The sequence below is a fragment of the Patella vulgata genome, chromosome 5 (genome assembly GCF_932274485.2).
Source record: "Patella vulgata chromosome 5, xgPatVulg1.2, whole genome shotgun sequence".
NCBI lineage: Eukaryota > Metazoa > Mollusca > Gastropoda > Patellidae > Patella > Patella vulgata.
The window spans coordinates 26,808,756-26,827,407 of record NC_065883.2 but is presented as its reverse complement, the minus strand read 5'-3'; the positions used below and the strand labels follow the sequence as shown (position 1 = coordinate 26,827,407).

The window sequence follows — 18,652 nt, the reverse complement described above, 5'->3', positions numbered from 1 at the left end:
GAAAAGTGAAGGACCAGGGCTCACACTGTCGGTCGCCAAAGTCGCAATTTGCGATAAAAATATGAAAGTGGCGATTAAAATTTGATTTGACGATAATGTTTTGCGGAACTGGCGATTCTTTGTGAGAGCTGGCAGAAAAAAATCTTAAAATTCTAATTGTATTTATCCTGGATTAACGACTATTGAGTATCAATCACATGACAGGCTACTATAAATTAATCAACTGGCTGATAATCTGGATCGCGTCAATGAGTAATACTAATTCAGTTGTGTCTTGGATTAATGATAAGTTGATTGATAATTGCCAAGGATATATATTTAAAGCCTATGTCAAGTCATTATTTACTCCTAATGATTAATCCAAGTGGTGATTATTTGATGTTTCGTTTCGTCATAAAAATGGTAATACATGTAATCAAAATGGCCGACAGTTCCTTTCGAAGAGAATTAAATATTTTAATAGCTGAATTCTGTTTACAGTGGCTTCATATACGGCATGTAAAATATACAAGCATGCCTATTGGATATCCTTATTTCAAATTATATTATCACCACTGGTCGAAAAAGTAAGAACGAGTCGAATAGTGACGATTTTTGAGCGAGAAAACAGTTCGGTATTTACATGTATATCACATTACCGTCACCAAAATGCTGTAAAAGTTAACGACGGGAAAAATTGTAAGCATCTGTTACAAATATAATTGAAATTTATACCATTCTATCAAGGATTCAGATTCTGATACCTTTACGGTACCTGAAAATAACAATAGGTCCATTGTGCACGCAACACAAAAATTTAGAGAAAATTGGCAATCCTTGGATAAGATTTGACGTGTAAATACTGAAAATATATTGTACAGTACAGTGTTCAAATAGACTGAAGTCACTAAAAATAAAATCTGATCTTATTAAATCCAAACTTTGCAAATCTAGACAGATTTTTAAAGTTGTTGTATATTGTATTGTATATATCTCTAATTGTTTTATAATAAGCCTAGCTGAGACATAAAATGGTTAGATGTTGCCTTTCTTATCACACATTTTTCGCAGATAAAATATTCCAGTTGGCAGAAAAAAATATGAACATTTTCTTTATATAAAAATTATCATCCATTTTGGCGTAAAAAAATTGAAAGCCAGCGTGAGCCCTGTGAAGGACAATTAGTGACCTCCATGTACTACATCTAAACAGAATTCAATTAAGATCATGTGACATTATACATTGTTAATGTGGCATATGTTGACTTTAACACTCTTTGTCTGTTAAACACTTATAATTGGTTACATCTGCTAAAAACCAGCGTCATTGAAGGTTGACATTCTGTACTTAAATGTTCAACAATTGGATTTATTTCAATTTCATTTGTATTGTACTTACAAATGAAATCGAAATAAAGAACATTTTTAAACTAACTTTATATATACGATTAAGAGTGCCATACTGAATTTATTACTTTACTTTACTTCACTTTATTTTACCTTATTTTATTTTATTTTTTTTTATTTATTTTTATTCTATTCATTATTTATCTACCTAATTAGTTTATTATTAGTTTCTAACTCGTCGCCCGTCCCCCCGCCCGAAGCCTTACTAGGCGAAACATAACCACTATAAGACCATATATACTCTCTTTCTTCTTTTCAGGTGCTGGATTCTTTCTTCAGAGAACCAATAAACAAAAGGAACGAATAACAAACTAAAGACGAAATTAGCCACCATACCGGACAATAAAACCAAATGGAAGGAAGAATGGACCAGGCCATACACTCACCAACAAACCCCAAGGAAGAGTTGCACCGTCCTGCCATTCAACCGGACAAATTGACCAGACCGACGAAAACGACCCAAAGAAATATATATATGTACATACTATGTCACTATGTTTAAATATTTGTCCTCATTCATGTCTGTTTTGTCAAAATGTCCGTATGTAAATGTCTATGCTTGTCTAATTGTTCGTCCATATTCATGTCTGTTTTGTCAAAAATTCGTCTGTCAATGTCTGTGATCGTCTCTACTGGCACTTTTTTTAATTTTGCACCTGTTATATCACGCCACGTCCTGTTATTTATTGTCATCTGTACATATATATAAAAACCTAAATATCCTTTTTTCCCACTAATCACATTTTAAATATTTTCACCTTGTATATATAGAGAGAGAGAGAGAGAAATGGGGTTTAACGTCCACTCGACACAAACTAGGTCATTTCGGGACTAACATATGGTTTAATTTTATTTCAATAATTCGCTTGCGCGTAGGGGTCTTTAGCAGTGGGAGGAAACCGGAGGACCCGGAGAAAACCCACGAGGTTGGACAGGCGACCCTACTCCTTGTCACGTACAACCGGGGATTCGAAACCACACCAGTCGACTCAATGACAGACTTTATGATACAGCGCGCGCACGCTAACCATTCAGCCATCCAACCCCCCTTGTATATATAACATGTAATTGTCTGCGATATCACTTCAGTGGAAGCGGACGTTAAATAAAGCTATTTCACACAAGGATTCATTCCCACAAACCATGTGACCAACATGTAATAGACAACACAAGACTGTAAGCTTTATGTTAATTAAGGAAGTGCGTAATTATTATGGATGAAAATGGACATGCGGGCGGGTCATGAGAAACAGACAATTAATTAACCGTGGCCTTCTTCACTTCTTCTATGGTCCCAAATTTCAGTCAACCTAGCTTCTAGGAATGTAGAGCTAGCGATATTCAGGAAAGGGGCATGAATGGAGGTATGGCTCATCAGTATAATATGTATGTAAGATTTCTGTGACTGGATGATATTTTGATGACAGGTTGATGGTGGTTGTGAGAATGGGTTGTCACTCGAAGACGACTACCTTGCAATGTCCTACATAAAATCCCTGTTAGATTTATTCATTTCTAATACCTAATAGCAATTATCAAACTTACCTAAATATTTCATGGACCTTTTGATGTACATCGCTCATTGGAAGGCCTTTTAACTCTTGACACGCTAACCAAAATCTGAAAAAAATTTTTTTATACAGGACAAAGAATCTCAATGTAAATGTTATTGCATATTCTAGAAATAAGTATTAAATATGGCAAATGTAGAGTGTGCATCGCATTGACATTGGTATTCTTTTCATTGCAAGACTCTAAATTCTTTGTGATTTAAAGGTTGAGATGGAGACATTAAGTAATATATTGATGCTGCATTATGGTGTTATTCAGAGTGTTATCCATATATGCGACCGTCGTTTGTTTATGGTTGGCAGCTACACTGTGTCTGTCCTGAGGAAGAAATTTAGCGTACATATGAGTGAAACTCAGGACGGGGAGTTACCTAGGCCTGGTGGAGTTGCACTACCACTTCCTCATTTATACTACTTCTGGTTTGAAGAAACTCCTGTCGTAGAGCTGTTACACGCACAATGCCAGGTAAACAACTGGCATATATTATGCAAGGTCTTACTCAAGAGCTTTAAACAACTTCAACTACAGATTACACTATCTGGCACATGCCTTTCTACAAAATCATCACTTGGCTGTCAATTTCTACAGTCTATAACTGGCAAATTGTGTGTATCATCATTCTAAATTTTATATACTAATATAATGGTTTAAGTGTAACGGCCGACTCTCATCTGCTTCAAGTCCATTTATCACTAATCCGTCCTATAGAAATCCTTACCTAGTGATCTTGAAGAAAACAAATTAATGACCTGTTTCAGAGAAGGCTATTGCTAATCCCAGTGTTTATTTCTAAGAAACTTACTTTAAATTTTCCCCACTAAATTCTTTATCTAAAAATTTTCCAAAATGATCCCTTCCAGCTGCATCCCGTAATAATTCTTCTACACAGAAAGCCCAAAGTTTAACCCGACGTTGTGGTATATCTCTAGCATTCCTGGAAAATACATATAAACATGACTGATTATTGCATAGTACAACTAAAACATTTATGAGCTTATGAACTCCTCAAACAATCCCACATTATTATATTAATTTTTCTTCTCTCGTGTGATGTTTACAAACAATTCCACTTTATTATGATCACTTTTAGTCTCTCTTGTGGTGTTTGAAAATAATTCCTCATGATTATGTTCACTTTTAGTCTCTCTTGTGGTGTTTGTAAACATTTCCACATTATATGTTCACTTTTAGTCTCTCTTCACACCATTCAACTACATTTCAAAATTTAAAGGCTCTTTTCCTTTAAACGTAATTAAACTCATTCGAGTGTAAGGAGCCTCTCATAAAGAATAAGCTGGATTGTACGAAAAAAAGATAGCACAATTATCATTACAGGTACTATATTTGTCTATTAGAATTGATCGATCTGCATAATTCTGGACCAAAAAGATTTCTGCAAAAAGTACTTTTGATTGTGTATGGTCTTAAACTTGATATTTAACCTTTAATCTTTAATGTGATATTGATTTATACAAATTTGCATGATAGCACAACACTGTTATATACCCCTGTATAATTGGTATTAAATACACAAATCATAATGCTTATGTTTCATGCATCAAGTATCATGTAAAACTGTGTAAGTACTATAAATAGATGATAGATAATTATATATTATATATGGCTGTATCTAGTGTCTGTTAAATGTTTGTTTTGTCATCAACATATTACATTATATTCAATGTGAGGAGGGAAGTTCATAATTTGTATAAATTGCCCTAATCTCTTTGTAAATTATTTGCAATAAAATATGTTTAATCTAAACTAAATTAGTGAATAAAGTTAAATGGGTTTTTTTAATGGTGATTGTGTAGTGAATAAAGTTAAATGTTTTATTTTAATGATGATCTTGACTGGAAAGCATTTCAGCTATTGTTCTTTAAGAAAAGGAATTCTTATATATCTTGTAGATATTACCAAGAAATTCACAAATCTGGTCAGCCCCTTGAGAGGAGATCAACGATGATCAATGTTAAATAATTGAATGCCATTAGAGACTTTACAGGTGTACTTTTTAGTATACATTATCTGAAAATCCTCTTTCTTTATCTGTAGACAGTTTATACTTACAGTGATCTTTCTTGTTCCCAAAATTCTGGATTATCTGAAATCCAGGGATTAGCTGGATCTGGATTAGTTATAAAGGCATCATATTCTGCATATTGCTGGTAGTATGCTATAAAACTGTAATATAAATAATTCTTAACTAGTATAAATGTATACATGATTTAAATAATAAAAGTTTTTTGTGTTTTGACATAATAAACATGAGAGAATAAACCATTTAAGGAAGCATTATGTAAGAATAAAGTAAAGAGCTAGCCGTTCTTGCTATAATGATTTAAAAATAGATAATGAAAAATGAATATATTGATTACTTTGTTTCTGTGCAAAGTCATGATTGTTTGAAGTTTTGAGAAAATGTACTGACGCTTTTTTTTTTTTTTTTATGCTGTTTAGTATATATAACATCTGAAGCCAGAAAAAATAAGGATAATAGGCAGATTTAGGTATTACATAATGTACCTTTAAGGAAATTTATTTTCTAATTATGTTTACAGTTATTCAGTGAAATGCAGCCATGTTAAGTTATATTATAGTATCACATATCTCCAAGAATTCTATTTAGAGAGTATGTAACCTTAAGTTTCAAGCTTTACTTACCTTTCCGTTACTTTCGATATTTTAACTCTTCTTTTTTCTAATTTGCTCCGAAGCGCATAAATCTAAAGAAATTAACAAAAAATTACTTTTAAATGTTATCATAAAGGTTATTTCTCCTACATTGCCATCAGTTCTACAGGGATGTTATGTAGTCAATATCAATATGACTCAATCAGTAGAAAGATCTCCAGGTCTTAAGAATCCTTTGACTGACCTTGATCATCTAATGGAAAGCAGACTGAACAAGATTGTCCAGTCTTTGCTTTAATTAGTGTTTAATGGCTAATGGGTCAAAAGTGTAATTATATAGGGAGATGAAAGTAATAATGGACCAAACTGATCTAAATATTTGCCAAAAACAGTATTTCTTGGAACTTTCTTTTAATTAATTAGATGTGAGTCGTATTTTGCAATAGGTAAAGAATCATAATAAAGTTAAATGAAACATAATGGAGTGGAAAATATTTTGTAATACCAAATAATAATATTAGTCCAATAAAAATGTTTAACACTTACATCAGTTTTTATTTGTTCTGCAGAATTATTAAGTTCTGCTTCAGAAACACTAGGACTAATTCTCCCCCCTGGTACTGCATAATTTGGCTGATAAATAAAACATTACAAAATTACATAAGGACATTAAGATAAATGTATGTAAGTCATTATCACTGCATAGAAATAAATATAAAATATATAAAATATTAGCATCAGGGCTATCTCTTTATTTCTTTTGGTCGTAAAATTAACAGAGAACATAATATTTTGTTATACTTTTGTATTGAGTAAGGATTTTCTAAGTAACTTCAATCAATGAAGTTCTTTGCAAACTGGAAATCCAGTGATATATTAATTCCACAGGAATTTCTTTTTTAAAACTTAAAGGTAAGTAAATGTTCATTGAAGTAATAAATGTTCAAAAGTATGCATGCACAGAGGTTTTTTATAAATTTCCAGATAATTATTCGAGGTCTTATCTTTGTTCGGAGAAATACATACCCGTGACATTTTTGAATGTCGATTCATTCTACATGCTTTCTTGATATCTATTTCAGTTGTATTCACACAGCCCGGCTACAAGATAATAGGAAAGATCAATGGCCGTTTAAAAACATCAAACTTGATAGATTAAGTGCAAAACTGTTCTTGTATTTTAAATGTCAGACAAAATGAAAATTGACACTTCCTTTTGAATTGGTAAAATTAGTGAGAAATATGCATCACTGTACTGTTTTATCCCCCCCTCAAAAAAGATTTTTTTTTTCTTGGTCTGCAAATTTATTTACTCAATATTAATTAATGATTCTAGAAATACAAATTGGTTTATTAGCTTAGATGATTGCTTTTATAGGGTAAATAAATATTAAAAGACTAATTTCAGTTAGAACTTTTTTATTTTTATAACTTTTATTTTATAATGATTGAGGAGTGCATATAGTTTAAAAAATGTCAGTGTTTTCCTTATAGTAATGAACCCTTTAAAGGTTAGTACAATCCCATTAAAAAAATATCCTAAATATCTGGGTGTGTTGTTATATATTAAGTACAGGACAATAGAGATTAAATTATTAGATATATGATTAATAATCTATCCATTTGTTTTTATTCCATAGAATTCCTTTCTGTTTTCAAACAAAACCATTGCACCTAAAGATACTAAACCCTGACCTACATCATACTGTTATTTATATGATAGCATAGAGTATGAATATTTGATATAAGCTTAAATATAACTAACAGCTGGTATATGGATGTATGTATGTGAAAATACATATATAAAACATATGTCATAAATATATATATTATCAACAAGGGCGTGGATTTGTCATAACTTTGGGGGGGGGGGGACGAACCCTGGAACCTGGAGCATTTCATTACCAAATGAAATAAATAATTACGAACAGTTTACTGTCCCAGTGTTATTTCGATGAAGGCTTTAACTAGGGGTAATATGATACACTATGGAAAAATTGACTACCTACATCAAAGCTGCATAAATATTAATTGTTCATGAAGTTAAGTGAATCGTCCAAAGACGTTCGTTCTACGATCAGGACTGTTCTCTTTAAATATCTCGGCGACATGAAGGGGGTCATTATGCACCCCACACGCCATCAAGTGGTTCAGTTGGTTTTGCGTCATGGAGTTGCGCAGCCAAGTTTTGATACGGCGCAGAGTGCTGAAGGATCGCTCGGCTGAGCCGGAACAAGCAGGGTGTGAGATGGAGATGAGAAGAGCTTCGATAGAAGGGAACATCTGCCTCACTTCAGGTGACATAATGATGAACGCTTCATGCACAAGTAAAATAGATTTGGCCGAAAACTGGCGCTTGAAGAATGACAATTCTTGTTTCAAGTCCCGATTCAGTTCCAGATAAGTAGAAACAAGTCCACCATCATGTGGATATAAACCTGAAAATTTGTCCTGGCGATCAAAATCATGGGGGGGACAGAGACCTATTCTAAGGGGCGGACGAGTCCCCCCCCATCCCCCACACTAAATCCACGCCCATGATTATCAATACAACTATTATCTCTATCTACAGGTTTAAAAAAACATGTGTATTACTATAGACATATTCAATAAATAACTACACAACAATTGAACAAAAGCAAAACCCATCCACATTAAAGTTGCCACACATATATATAATAATATATACGATAGTTACAAGTATAATTTATTAAAATTGTTTTAACTATGCATCATACAGGATATGAAATTAATATGTTAAATTAAGAACAAACACGAAAATGTATAACACATAAAGTATAAGCAAATCAACCATATTGGTCTAGACCAGTGATTCTCAACAAGTGTACCAGGTCACTAAGAAAATATGCGAAAAACCATGTGATCCCAATTGAGTATTCACTGGTGTCTACTGGTAAAGTCATAGCTGTGTTTTTCTTCATTTAGTTGGAGTCATTCTATGTGTCTATGACTAGTCTCTGTCTACGGTTGTATTACGTCTGACTTACCATGTTTTAATTTGCAAAATTCAAATATTTTTCATATATATTTAGCCAGGTGTGCCGCTATTTTTTATGTGTTGCAAGGTGTGCCATGCCGTTGGCAAAAAAAAGGTTGAGAACCACTGGTCTAGACTATCTAAAAGTTCAATTACCACTCTGTATGTTTTTTTTATCAAAATGAAATCATTAACACAAAAATCAAAATTAAAAAATACACACCACTGGCCTGTGTACATCCCAGAATGCTCTTTCTTGACTGTCTAAAACTTTTCGTTCTAATTTATCCCGCTTTTTATCAACTCTGAAAATATAAATGAATAAATCTGATTGACCTCAATATCGTATAAAACTTTAGTCACAGGAAATATTACTTCAAATAAAAGGTCAAATATTGTTATATTAACTAATTATCATTTTGTATACTATGATGAAATGCATTATAATAAACCATGTTTGATAAAATAATTACACTAACGAAAATTACTACATTAAAGGCACAACAATGCAGATAATTCACTTGTATTTTAAAAACATGCATTATTTTAATGTAAATGCTGTTGAATATTTATGGATCTGGTCTCTTCTTATAGATGTTTTTAAGCATATCTAAGAAGAAAACGACCTGTATGTAGTATGGGCTGGCATGTCTTGTATGTAAAATATACCACAATTATTATTAATAAAGAGATATAAAGATGGCAGTGAGAAATTAATAGAAACAAATGTAAACTTAAAATAGCAATAACTTGAATTGAATGATGGGAGAGAGAGAGAGAGAGCGAGAGAAAGAGATGGGGTTTAATTTCCCCCTTGACACAAACTAGGTCATTTTCCAGGACTAACATATGGTTCAATTTTATTTCAATAATTCGCTTGCGTGTAGGGGTCTTTAGCAGTGGGAAGAAACCGGAGAACCTGGAGAAAACCCATTAGGTTGGGCAGACGACCCTACTCCTTGTCAGGTACAACCAAGGAATCGAAAGCACGCCAGTTGATTCAACAACAGACTTTATGCTACAGTGCGTACATGCTAACTATTCGGCCCCCCCTCCCCTCCCCCTGATTGATAGGAATAATTTTTGGACCAAAATGTATTTTAATGATGTGTGGTTGTAAAATGTATGTCTATATTGGCATGTTGGATCTTTCAGAGTTACCTACTTTCATAACTGCTATATAAGAGAAAAGATAGGTTGCCAGGCAATGAAACATACGCCCACAGCAGCTAAATTGTCCAAACGGTCGACAAGGGTTATAGCATATGCCCCCAATTACAAGATAATTTCATACAAATCAGTTTATAATTTTCATCGTTTGAAGGTTCACAAGGTTCTACAAACTGAAACAAGGGCCTTACAGAAATTGTTGAAATTTGACAGGCGTTTTCGTTTTACTAATCTAAATAATGCATATAAATTTCATACAAATCAGATGATAACTTTTGTCATTTGAACGTTCACAAGGTTCACAAAGTAAAACAAGAGCCATAAATCTAGAAGCAATTGACGGAAAATGCTGAAATTAAATAGACTTCTTCGTTTCACTAATCTAAATGAAGCATATAAATTTCATACAGATCGAATGATAACATTTGTCGGTCGAGCATTGATAAAATTGAACAAAGTGACACAAGGACAAAGCAACGGATGTTATATACGTCAGGCTTTATGGGCTATCCTAAGTAAAGGTCTCTTCATGACACCATAGCTATCATATTTCTCTATGCTTGTCTCATATGGCATCCCACATTACAATGTAGCACATAGTTCTTATTTTCATATACATATCTGTATTTATTGTTGTCACTTTCCCAGTCGTGTAATGCGACACTAGTTCTTATTATAATACATTAATTTATTGTCATGTTGTAACCTTTACTTGAAGAATAAATAAATAAATAAATAAGGACCATAACTCTAGATGTAATTAATGGAAATTGCTGAAATTCAATAGGCTTCGTCGTTTCACTAATTTAAACAACAAATATCAATCGGATGATAACGTTTGGCGTTAGAACATTTACAAGAAATTGTGGACAACGGACAGACGGGGCGACGGTAATATACGCCCACATTTCCATGTGGGTGTATAAAAAGTATATTTCTTAGCACAAAGTAAATTTTATGGATACACAATTACTGAGTTTAATACTAAGCGATGTATCGACGAAGATACTCTCATCTTTATCAAGCAAATGTTCAATTATTAAATGTCTATCAAAGAAGAATATTCTTGTTTGTTCTCTTTTGGCCACTTTAGACGTTAACTGTATTCATGCCAGAATGGATTTACTTTGATTTTGTAAATTGTCAACACAAATATGATTAACCCTTATAAAGTGATTTTGCAAGCATTAAAATATATTTGAAATTATAATTATTTCTTTGTTAAATAAAAAAGATTTATAATTATGTTTCATCAGAATTTAATTTGTAGGAGTTCATTGTTCTTTAAATGTATTACAAAAGTTATAAAATTTAAAATGCTAAAAACCTTACAATGTTTCTAAAAATAAATATTTTGTAAAAATTCACCAAATGTTTTTCCTTAATGCAATATAATAGAAAACTCAATTACATGGTCAGTGTTTTTCTTTTATCAAGATATGTTAATTGATGTGACAAACATCAAAAGATACAGGGAAATTTTTCATTTGTCAAAACAAACAATTTAGACTGTTGAAGGAAGTAATGCACCATGACATAAAATTCATGTTTAGTTTAAACAGTATTTTATTAATTTGAAACAGGTTGAACAACATGTATATAATATATTTTCTAGGGATATAGAAAATAGTAAACAACATAAAAGAAGCATAATATACATAAAATAAGATCAAACATAATGAATTGTAAAACCGAACATATATACAGTTTCATGAAATGATATAAGAAATACTAGCGATGTAGCTATTTGACACAACAATAGTACTCTTTATAATATTATGGATCGCTTCGAATATAAAAATATCAGAATTGTTCAACAGATCTCTAGGGCCATTCAAAATTAGATCTAGTCCGTTATCTCCTTTAATGAATTTAGTAGTTTGAATCTGACCTTAACCCTTGAATAGAATGTATAACCTTAAGAATTGCATTTTGGATATATTTCTAATTCAGCTAGGTATGGTGGAAAAGGTGATTGTTGAGATTACTAGATTTATTTCTAGATTTTGTTGAAAGTAACTAGTTTTTTTTATTTATAGGATATTGGCGTAAGTGATTGGACTTAAAGCGAGAATTTCAAATTTTCTAAGAAAGTCAAAACATAATTATTTCTATGTCCTTTGCTCAATAGGTTATCAAATCACTATTATATGATCATGGGCATTATTTCCCACCCTTAAAAATCTATGACACAGGAAATAACAACACAATTACCTCCCCTGGTTTGCTATTGACAACATGGGGCAGCCATTTTCCAATGTTGGAATTTGAAGTTAAAAATGATATTTTTGCCAATTTCTCAGCTGGCAATAGCGAATTATAGGATTAATTGGATTATTCTTTAACAAGGTAGGACTGTTTATGGATACCATCTATTTTAAGGCTTTATTTTAATACATTTTAAAAATATAACTCGAAAATTTGCAATTTCTGCTTTAAAAGTGTTTAGAGACAGTGATAACTGCATACAAATTGAAATGAAATGATACAACATATCTGTCCAGTACAACTGTGCTCAAATAAAATCAATTAAGCCTAAATTGCACCAATAATACATTTCCTTATTTAAGTTTATCAAAAGTTAAGATGATTAAAACAAAAAACCTAGTTGTTGCCAAGCAATGAAATATATGCCTAAAGAACCTTTGTCGTCTAAACTGTTTGCAACGGCTATCATACATTTATTCTTTTGTAGGTAATGAGAGAATGCACAAGACATTAAACCAGGGGCCTGTTTCACGAAATTTTAATTAAGATAAAATACAAATTTTAGTAATTTGATTGGATAATATAGACTTCTCGCTCACTTTTCCACCCTACCAATACTGTTAGAATTATCGCCGCTTCTATTCAATTTCTTGACAAATTGTTTATTCAGATGTTTTGATTTTCCAAATGAATCATTGATTTTCACTTTGAATTAAATTTTAATAAAGCAGAAATATAAATAATGCCAACTATATTGAGAGTTCCAGCTACTGATTATCACTCAGCGTCAGAGGTGTCATGGCGGTCTGTGATCCTGATAAAATATAATTGACCAAATCAATGGACACTGGACACTTTTTGACATAGTACTTATGTTTTATAGTATAATTTAGTATTTTTGAATTGCATAATGCATTTTCAAGAAGGTATGCGCTTTAATGAAAAAAAACGAGTTTGCTAGGGTAAATGAATAGTACCCAATCGGATCCATAGTTATAATGTTTTTTGTGCCCCCCTTCATGTAAATATTCTTAAATTAAATATCATAATTAAAGATACATTAGTTAAGATTTAGATAAAGAGCTGACCATTCTTACTATAATAGTTCAAAAATAGATATTGCAAAATGAAACAGTTGAAAATTTCATTTAAATTACTTTTTTCTGACCCAAGGTATCACTGTTTGTAGTTTTGACAAGATGTGTGTGCATTGTGGTAACCAGAGCACAGGTATATTCAAGACTTAGCCTCATTTTCCCATTTTTAATTACAATTTTTAAATGGCAAACTGTTCTAATTGAGAATCTGATGCCATTTAGAGTTGATTATGGTCTTGTTTTGTTAATAAATGTCTAATAAATAATTTAGATAATATTTAAGGCCTAAAGAAAGACCTGCAACAGGCAGATTTAGCTCTTGCATAATGTATGTTTAATACACTGGAAATCAAAATTGTAATAAACAACACAGACCAATATTTTTAGCAAGTCTTCATGGCTATAGATAGATCTGTGTTTGAAACAGCTCATTAAATTTTGTTTGTAAAATTGGTACTGTATTTATGTTAAAATCTTTAAATAATATTGACTAGAAAGTGTCAAGTGAATACTCCGGGGGTATTTCCAACTTTTTATGCATGTTTTTGTTTTTTTTACAGCTCTACTGGTAGCCCGGTACTGGAAATACCAAGGATGTATTCAACATAGAATTAAATAAACAATAATGTGGGCATTTAAAAAATTGAGTTAACTGGCACGATCTGTTCTAAATATATATGAAGAATCTCTCCTAAAAAGTATTTTTTATGAAAAAAAATTTTAAAGGCAATTATAGGTTTAATTTCTAGTTTCGTAGATGACATTATTTAACGGCTGTTTAATAGGTTTTGCAATGTTGATTGGTTGAAATGCTATGGTAAAGAGAATTACATGATTATTAATTGATCATCTACCGGTTGAATGTAAAATCTCCAAGCATCCCTTTCTTCTGTCTATTTCCACTAATTATTGATCTGTCTTATAATCGTTGCTATCTGAAGCAATTACAACAAAACAGAAAATGGTCGAGTAAAAAACAGGAGAATACATCTCCATCTGTCAATAGTTTGTCAAGCAAGATGGAGAAATGAGGAGAAAAGAAATAAATTGCAATTCGGTGTTAAGTCTTCTATACATAGGATGTAATAGATCTAGGAGAATCCACCATCCCCACATCATATTTTTCTGGCTTATATAAACAGATGAATTGTTCTTGCCATGTGATATTAGGATGGGAGAGGCTATATAATTAATGTTAACTACTTGCTCCATATTGAATAGCTGTCTCATAAATTAGCGCAACAAATAATTCTATAGCTAAAGGCAGAGATTGTTGAGGTTGATGACATGACAAGCTTAACCTAGGATGTTTTTACAAAGAATCAAATTCTCACCAGTGATTAAGTGAAAAAATGATATTCAGCTTCACAGCCTATAGCTGGTTAAATTTTTGACAACAAACTAATTATTGAGCAATTATGAAGTGACTTCATTAAAAATGAAACTTCATGACAGCCTGGTCCAAAGATTATAGAATTACCCAAGGTGAAAAACTCGCTAAAAAAATTAAATTGAAAAATACAGTAAAATTTCATTATGAAGGTACTTGTAGTTCCTTATTATTAAAAATACTTTTATTGTTTATTCTTAAAACAGGTCTTTGAACAGGAATCTAGATTATAAAATTCTTCACAAATTTATTCCAGTTCCATTTCCGTTTTTAAATGAGTTAAAAAGCAAGTACAGATTTATGGTCTTAAATATTAAACCCATCCAAAGGAAGCATATCCTTATTTTTCCCTACATATTTCATTTGTGAAGCATTAATCAATCCATCTATTGTTGGAGTTTCGTAGCTGAGAAAGGGTATTCTGATGTCTTATTAGACTTGCTAATTAGGATCTTTGCTGGCCTTGTCTGATTTCTATTGAGATCTCGATCATTAGAAACAAAATTAAACTCACTTGGCTTGGGCCTCTGCTTGCATAAAAATAAACTCCCATTTCCTAGAGAACATTTTTTGAAGACGTGCTAAATTTTCAGCTTCGTAATCTGCCAATTCTAGCCTCTGTTTATTTTGCATTGTTCTCTTGCATAAATACACAGCTGTAAGAGAAAAAAATATACCAGTATACTTTTTACAAATTTGATTACTGTGCTCAGACTATAGAAACAGTATAACATGCAATTTAAAGGGCTACATAAGAAATGCCCAAAAATTCTATTTGGCGGAAATTCATTGCGTGGAGTAGGCTAGCATTCTAAGCATTTAAATAACAAACAAAATTTGAGCTCTTAGAATTACTTATTTGTCAAAATATCGTAACTCAAATAACATTTCATAATACTTAATAGACTGGGGGTCAATGGAACTTAAACCAGAATTTCGAGCTTGATCCAATGATTTGGTCCTAAGCTACTGCAACAATTTGGATAATGTGTGCTGTGAGACACTAATTTGGATGTGCTTGATCAAGAATTTATGGTATAATACACCTGACAAATAAGAATATTACATAGTTTGTCAAGAACTACCAATTCTTAAAATAAAAGTTAAAGTAGTCTGTTTCTTTCCAAATCGGGGGGTTGGATGGCTGAATGGTTAGCATGCGCGTGCTGTATCATAAAGTCTGTCATTGACTCAACTGGCGTGGTTTAAATTTCCCAGTTGTACGTGACAAGGAGTAGGGTCGCCTGTCCAACCTCGTGGGTTTTCTAAGGGTCCTCCGGTTTCCTCCCACTGCTAATTAAAGACCCCTACGTGCAAGCGAATTATGGAAATAAAATTGAACCATATGTTTGTCCCGAAATGACCTAGTTTGTGTCGAGTGGACATTAAACCCTATTTCTCTCTCTCTCTTCTTTCCAAATCCTCTGAGGGAATGACTTTAAATTTAAATTTCTATTTACTATTTGTGTGTGTTTTTAATCGATAAGATGCATGTTTTGATAATGATTTAATGAAATTAGATATGAATCAGCAGTTTTCTAAAAATAGACATGGATAAATAATACAATGTGCTGTTTATGTTCAATAGTGAATGAATTTGCTGCTAGCTAAATGTTTGCAAGTACAACAACAGAAGCATTAAATGAAATGTATCCATTGGGTGTTTTTAATAACAACTACAAGCCATATTAACCCGTGTTGTATTATAAATATGTGTTGATCTTATGAAGACAGCATCAAAATAAATTAATATGATCTATAACTTGATCAACGGATAGTTTATTGTAAACAGAAATGATAAATACCATAATCTGTATTTTCTGGTTCACCACATCTGGAAGGCCAAAAACAAGGCGTCTGAAAAGGAAGCATAAACATACATTTAATAAGTATAAATTTCTGACTACAGACAGACATTTAAAAGCTTCTGGAAAAGACACATATCAAACCAGTTCCAGTTTATTAAACCAATAGTTTAAAGTGAGAGGTCAGATTGTGAGTGGCTCTAGATATGAAAATTTTGTTATTCTAGGTCGACATAAAACATGTTTGTTTTTTAAAGAACATCAATGACTTAAACTAAAAATAATATATGTACCTAAATATCTATGACAGAACAAAATCAATAAACATACTGTTTGAGGTAATGGAAAGTATAACATATATTTAAACTACCAGTAAAATCATTTAGCACTGTCACTAGTAATTTCAACCCTAAACTTTCAAAAAGTAAGGTTGGATTGAAAAACTATCCGGATATAAAAAAGTGAATGAATGAAATGGTATTTTGCTTTTCTTCTTTAACAGGGCTAATGAAGAATGGCATATGCCATGCCGTGTGCGATGAGGGAAAATTTGCCTAGACAGCAACTGAATTCTGACATTCAAGGTGTACACAGGACCTCAGATCTTTTGTTACATCCAAACAATCAAAAGCTGTTCCTTGCCAGGTACTGCACCACTGGAAGGGGAAACCACAACATACAGACTTTTAGGTTTAATTTCTAAACATATCCTTTTCTACATAAAATGCTGAAACAACATCTTTCTGGAGTATATGTCAGTTTTACCACAACTGAAGTGCAAACCCATTTTTGCCGTGCACATCTCAATGTCATACTACCATACCTTGTTTTCTAGTCTAATTTGCACTTGGTAACTGTATATGGTGCAAACAAAATCAAGATCTATCAAATTAGATTTTTGCAAGGAAATATCCCTTTAAAAAAAGAGATTAAGTGTGGGTGGATTCGGTACAGTTCAAGTACATAACCATGTGTATATAATATTTATTAGTGTGTCTATCAGATGGACTATCCATGTAGACTTCATGTCTTTTTTTTTTCAGAGATATACACCAGGGTCTTCTACTGATAACAGAAAAGATAGCAATCTTTGTTGATGAATTAATTTCCATACACACACATACCAAAATAGAACTATTTTCCATTACAATTCCTAAAATAACTCACACAACCTTAGGCAATAACATATAAATAATTTGATTTTGAAATTGCAACAGGTCTAACATTGATAATTCGTAGTGCATAGACATGAGCTTCGATTTCAAAGTTCAGTATATAATGTGTGATCTAATTATTTTTCATGAGAACCTGGCTTAATATTCTTTTCAGCTCTATGGCCATCGACCTAAGCCGCAAGTTCTAACGGAGACAGATTTATTGTCTAGTGTGAATCAAAGTCATAACTGCAGAATGACCTTGTACTCCCGCCAAGGACATTTCTTTATACAAAACATGAATGCAGGCAGCTAAGTTGGTTGAATGTAGTACCAATCAATACATGCAGTATATTGTAATTCATCAACCAATAGAAGCATTATATCTGCTCATTTGACATTCACTCGCATCCACACGACTTCATTCATAGATATACAAGGCAAAAACTAAAACACAGTGCATCCTGGCTTTTATATCTCAATCTCTATCAAGGGTACGGAAATGCCAGCGAGTAGGACTACTAATGGCATACATTTTTTAAGAATTAGACAAGAATTCAATATGGTTGAAGACAGACATGACTTGTTCAGCTGTTAATGCACATTATGACTCAATCTTAAAATCTTCTTTTTTAAGCTTTTCGTGCGGATGTTGAGTTTTCTGGGCATATTCATTTAAGGAAGCATATTGATTAAAATCTTCAAGAATGTACAGGAAATTTTTGTCAACTTGTAAAGTGAAAATGACAGTTTTCAGCTCAAATCCTGTGACAGGAGTCTATTAAATAGTGTCCAGTAAAATCTGTCACAAGTTTAAAAATTGAACTCCTAAAACCTTCAAACTAAATGAAGAAGAGGCATATATTGGCGGTAGACTTTATCTCATTATGACAATTCAACAATTTTTTTTGCTGTAAACTGGCAATACTTTTGCAGCTTTAATTAGCCAGTTTTGTAAAAGAAGGCTGTCGTATGGGGATTAAAAAAAGTTTATCAAGAGAATTGTGACTATAATTGAAAGATAATATTTCTCTATTTATAACTTTCAAACACAGATATTTAATTTAAACGCTTTCTTTTAATAGCATAATTTTTTCCTTTACTTTATCTGTTGGGAAATCAAAGACATATCCGAATGGAATTATGAAAACAGATTTATGATAACTTGTTGTGTTATTTCTGTTGATGAAAAAAGCTAGCTTTTAATGCAATTTATTTCTGAATGATTTGACATATAA

The 18,652-nt window shown here is 32.1% G+C and overlaps 1 protein-coding gene across 2 annotated transcripts in view; it reads right to left on the bottom strand.

Moving 5' to 3' along the window:
* Nucleotides 1–18,652, bottom strand: part of LOC126821843 (regulator of G-protein signaling 7) — a 104,545-nt gene that overhangs the window by 5,752 nt on the left and 80,141 nt on the right. For both annotated transcript variants that reach the window (XM_050550360.1, XM_050550359.1), the window contains exons 5-13: nucleotides 16,261–16,312; nucleotides 14,970–15,111; nucleotides 8,814–8,895; nucleotides 6,619–6,693; nucleotides 6,139–6,225; nucleotides 5,623–5,684; nucleotides 5,029–5,142; nucleotides 3,761–3,892; nucleotides 2,932–3,006 (exon numbers count right to left, since the gene is read on the bottom strand). In XM_050550360.1, coding sequence (XP_050406317.1) covers nucleotides 2,932–3,006; nucleotides 3,761–3,892; nucleotides 5,029–5,142; nucleotides 5,623–5,684; nucleotides 6,139–6,225; nucleotides 6,619–6,693; nucleotides 8,814–8,895; nucleotides 14,970–15,111; nucleotides 16,261–16,312 — 821 coding nt within the window. The remainder of the gene's footprint in view (nucleotides 1–2,931; nucleotides 3,007–3,760; nucleotides 3,893–5,028; nucleotides 5,143–5,622; nucleotides 5,685–6,138; nucleotides 6,226–6,618; nucleotides 6,694–8,813; nucleotides 8,896–14,969; nucleotides 15,112–16,260; nucleotides 16,313–18,652) is intronic.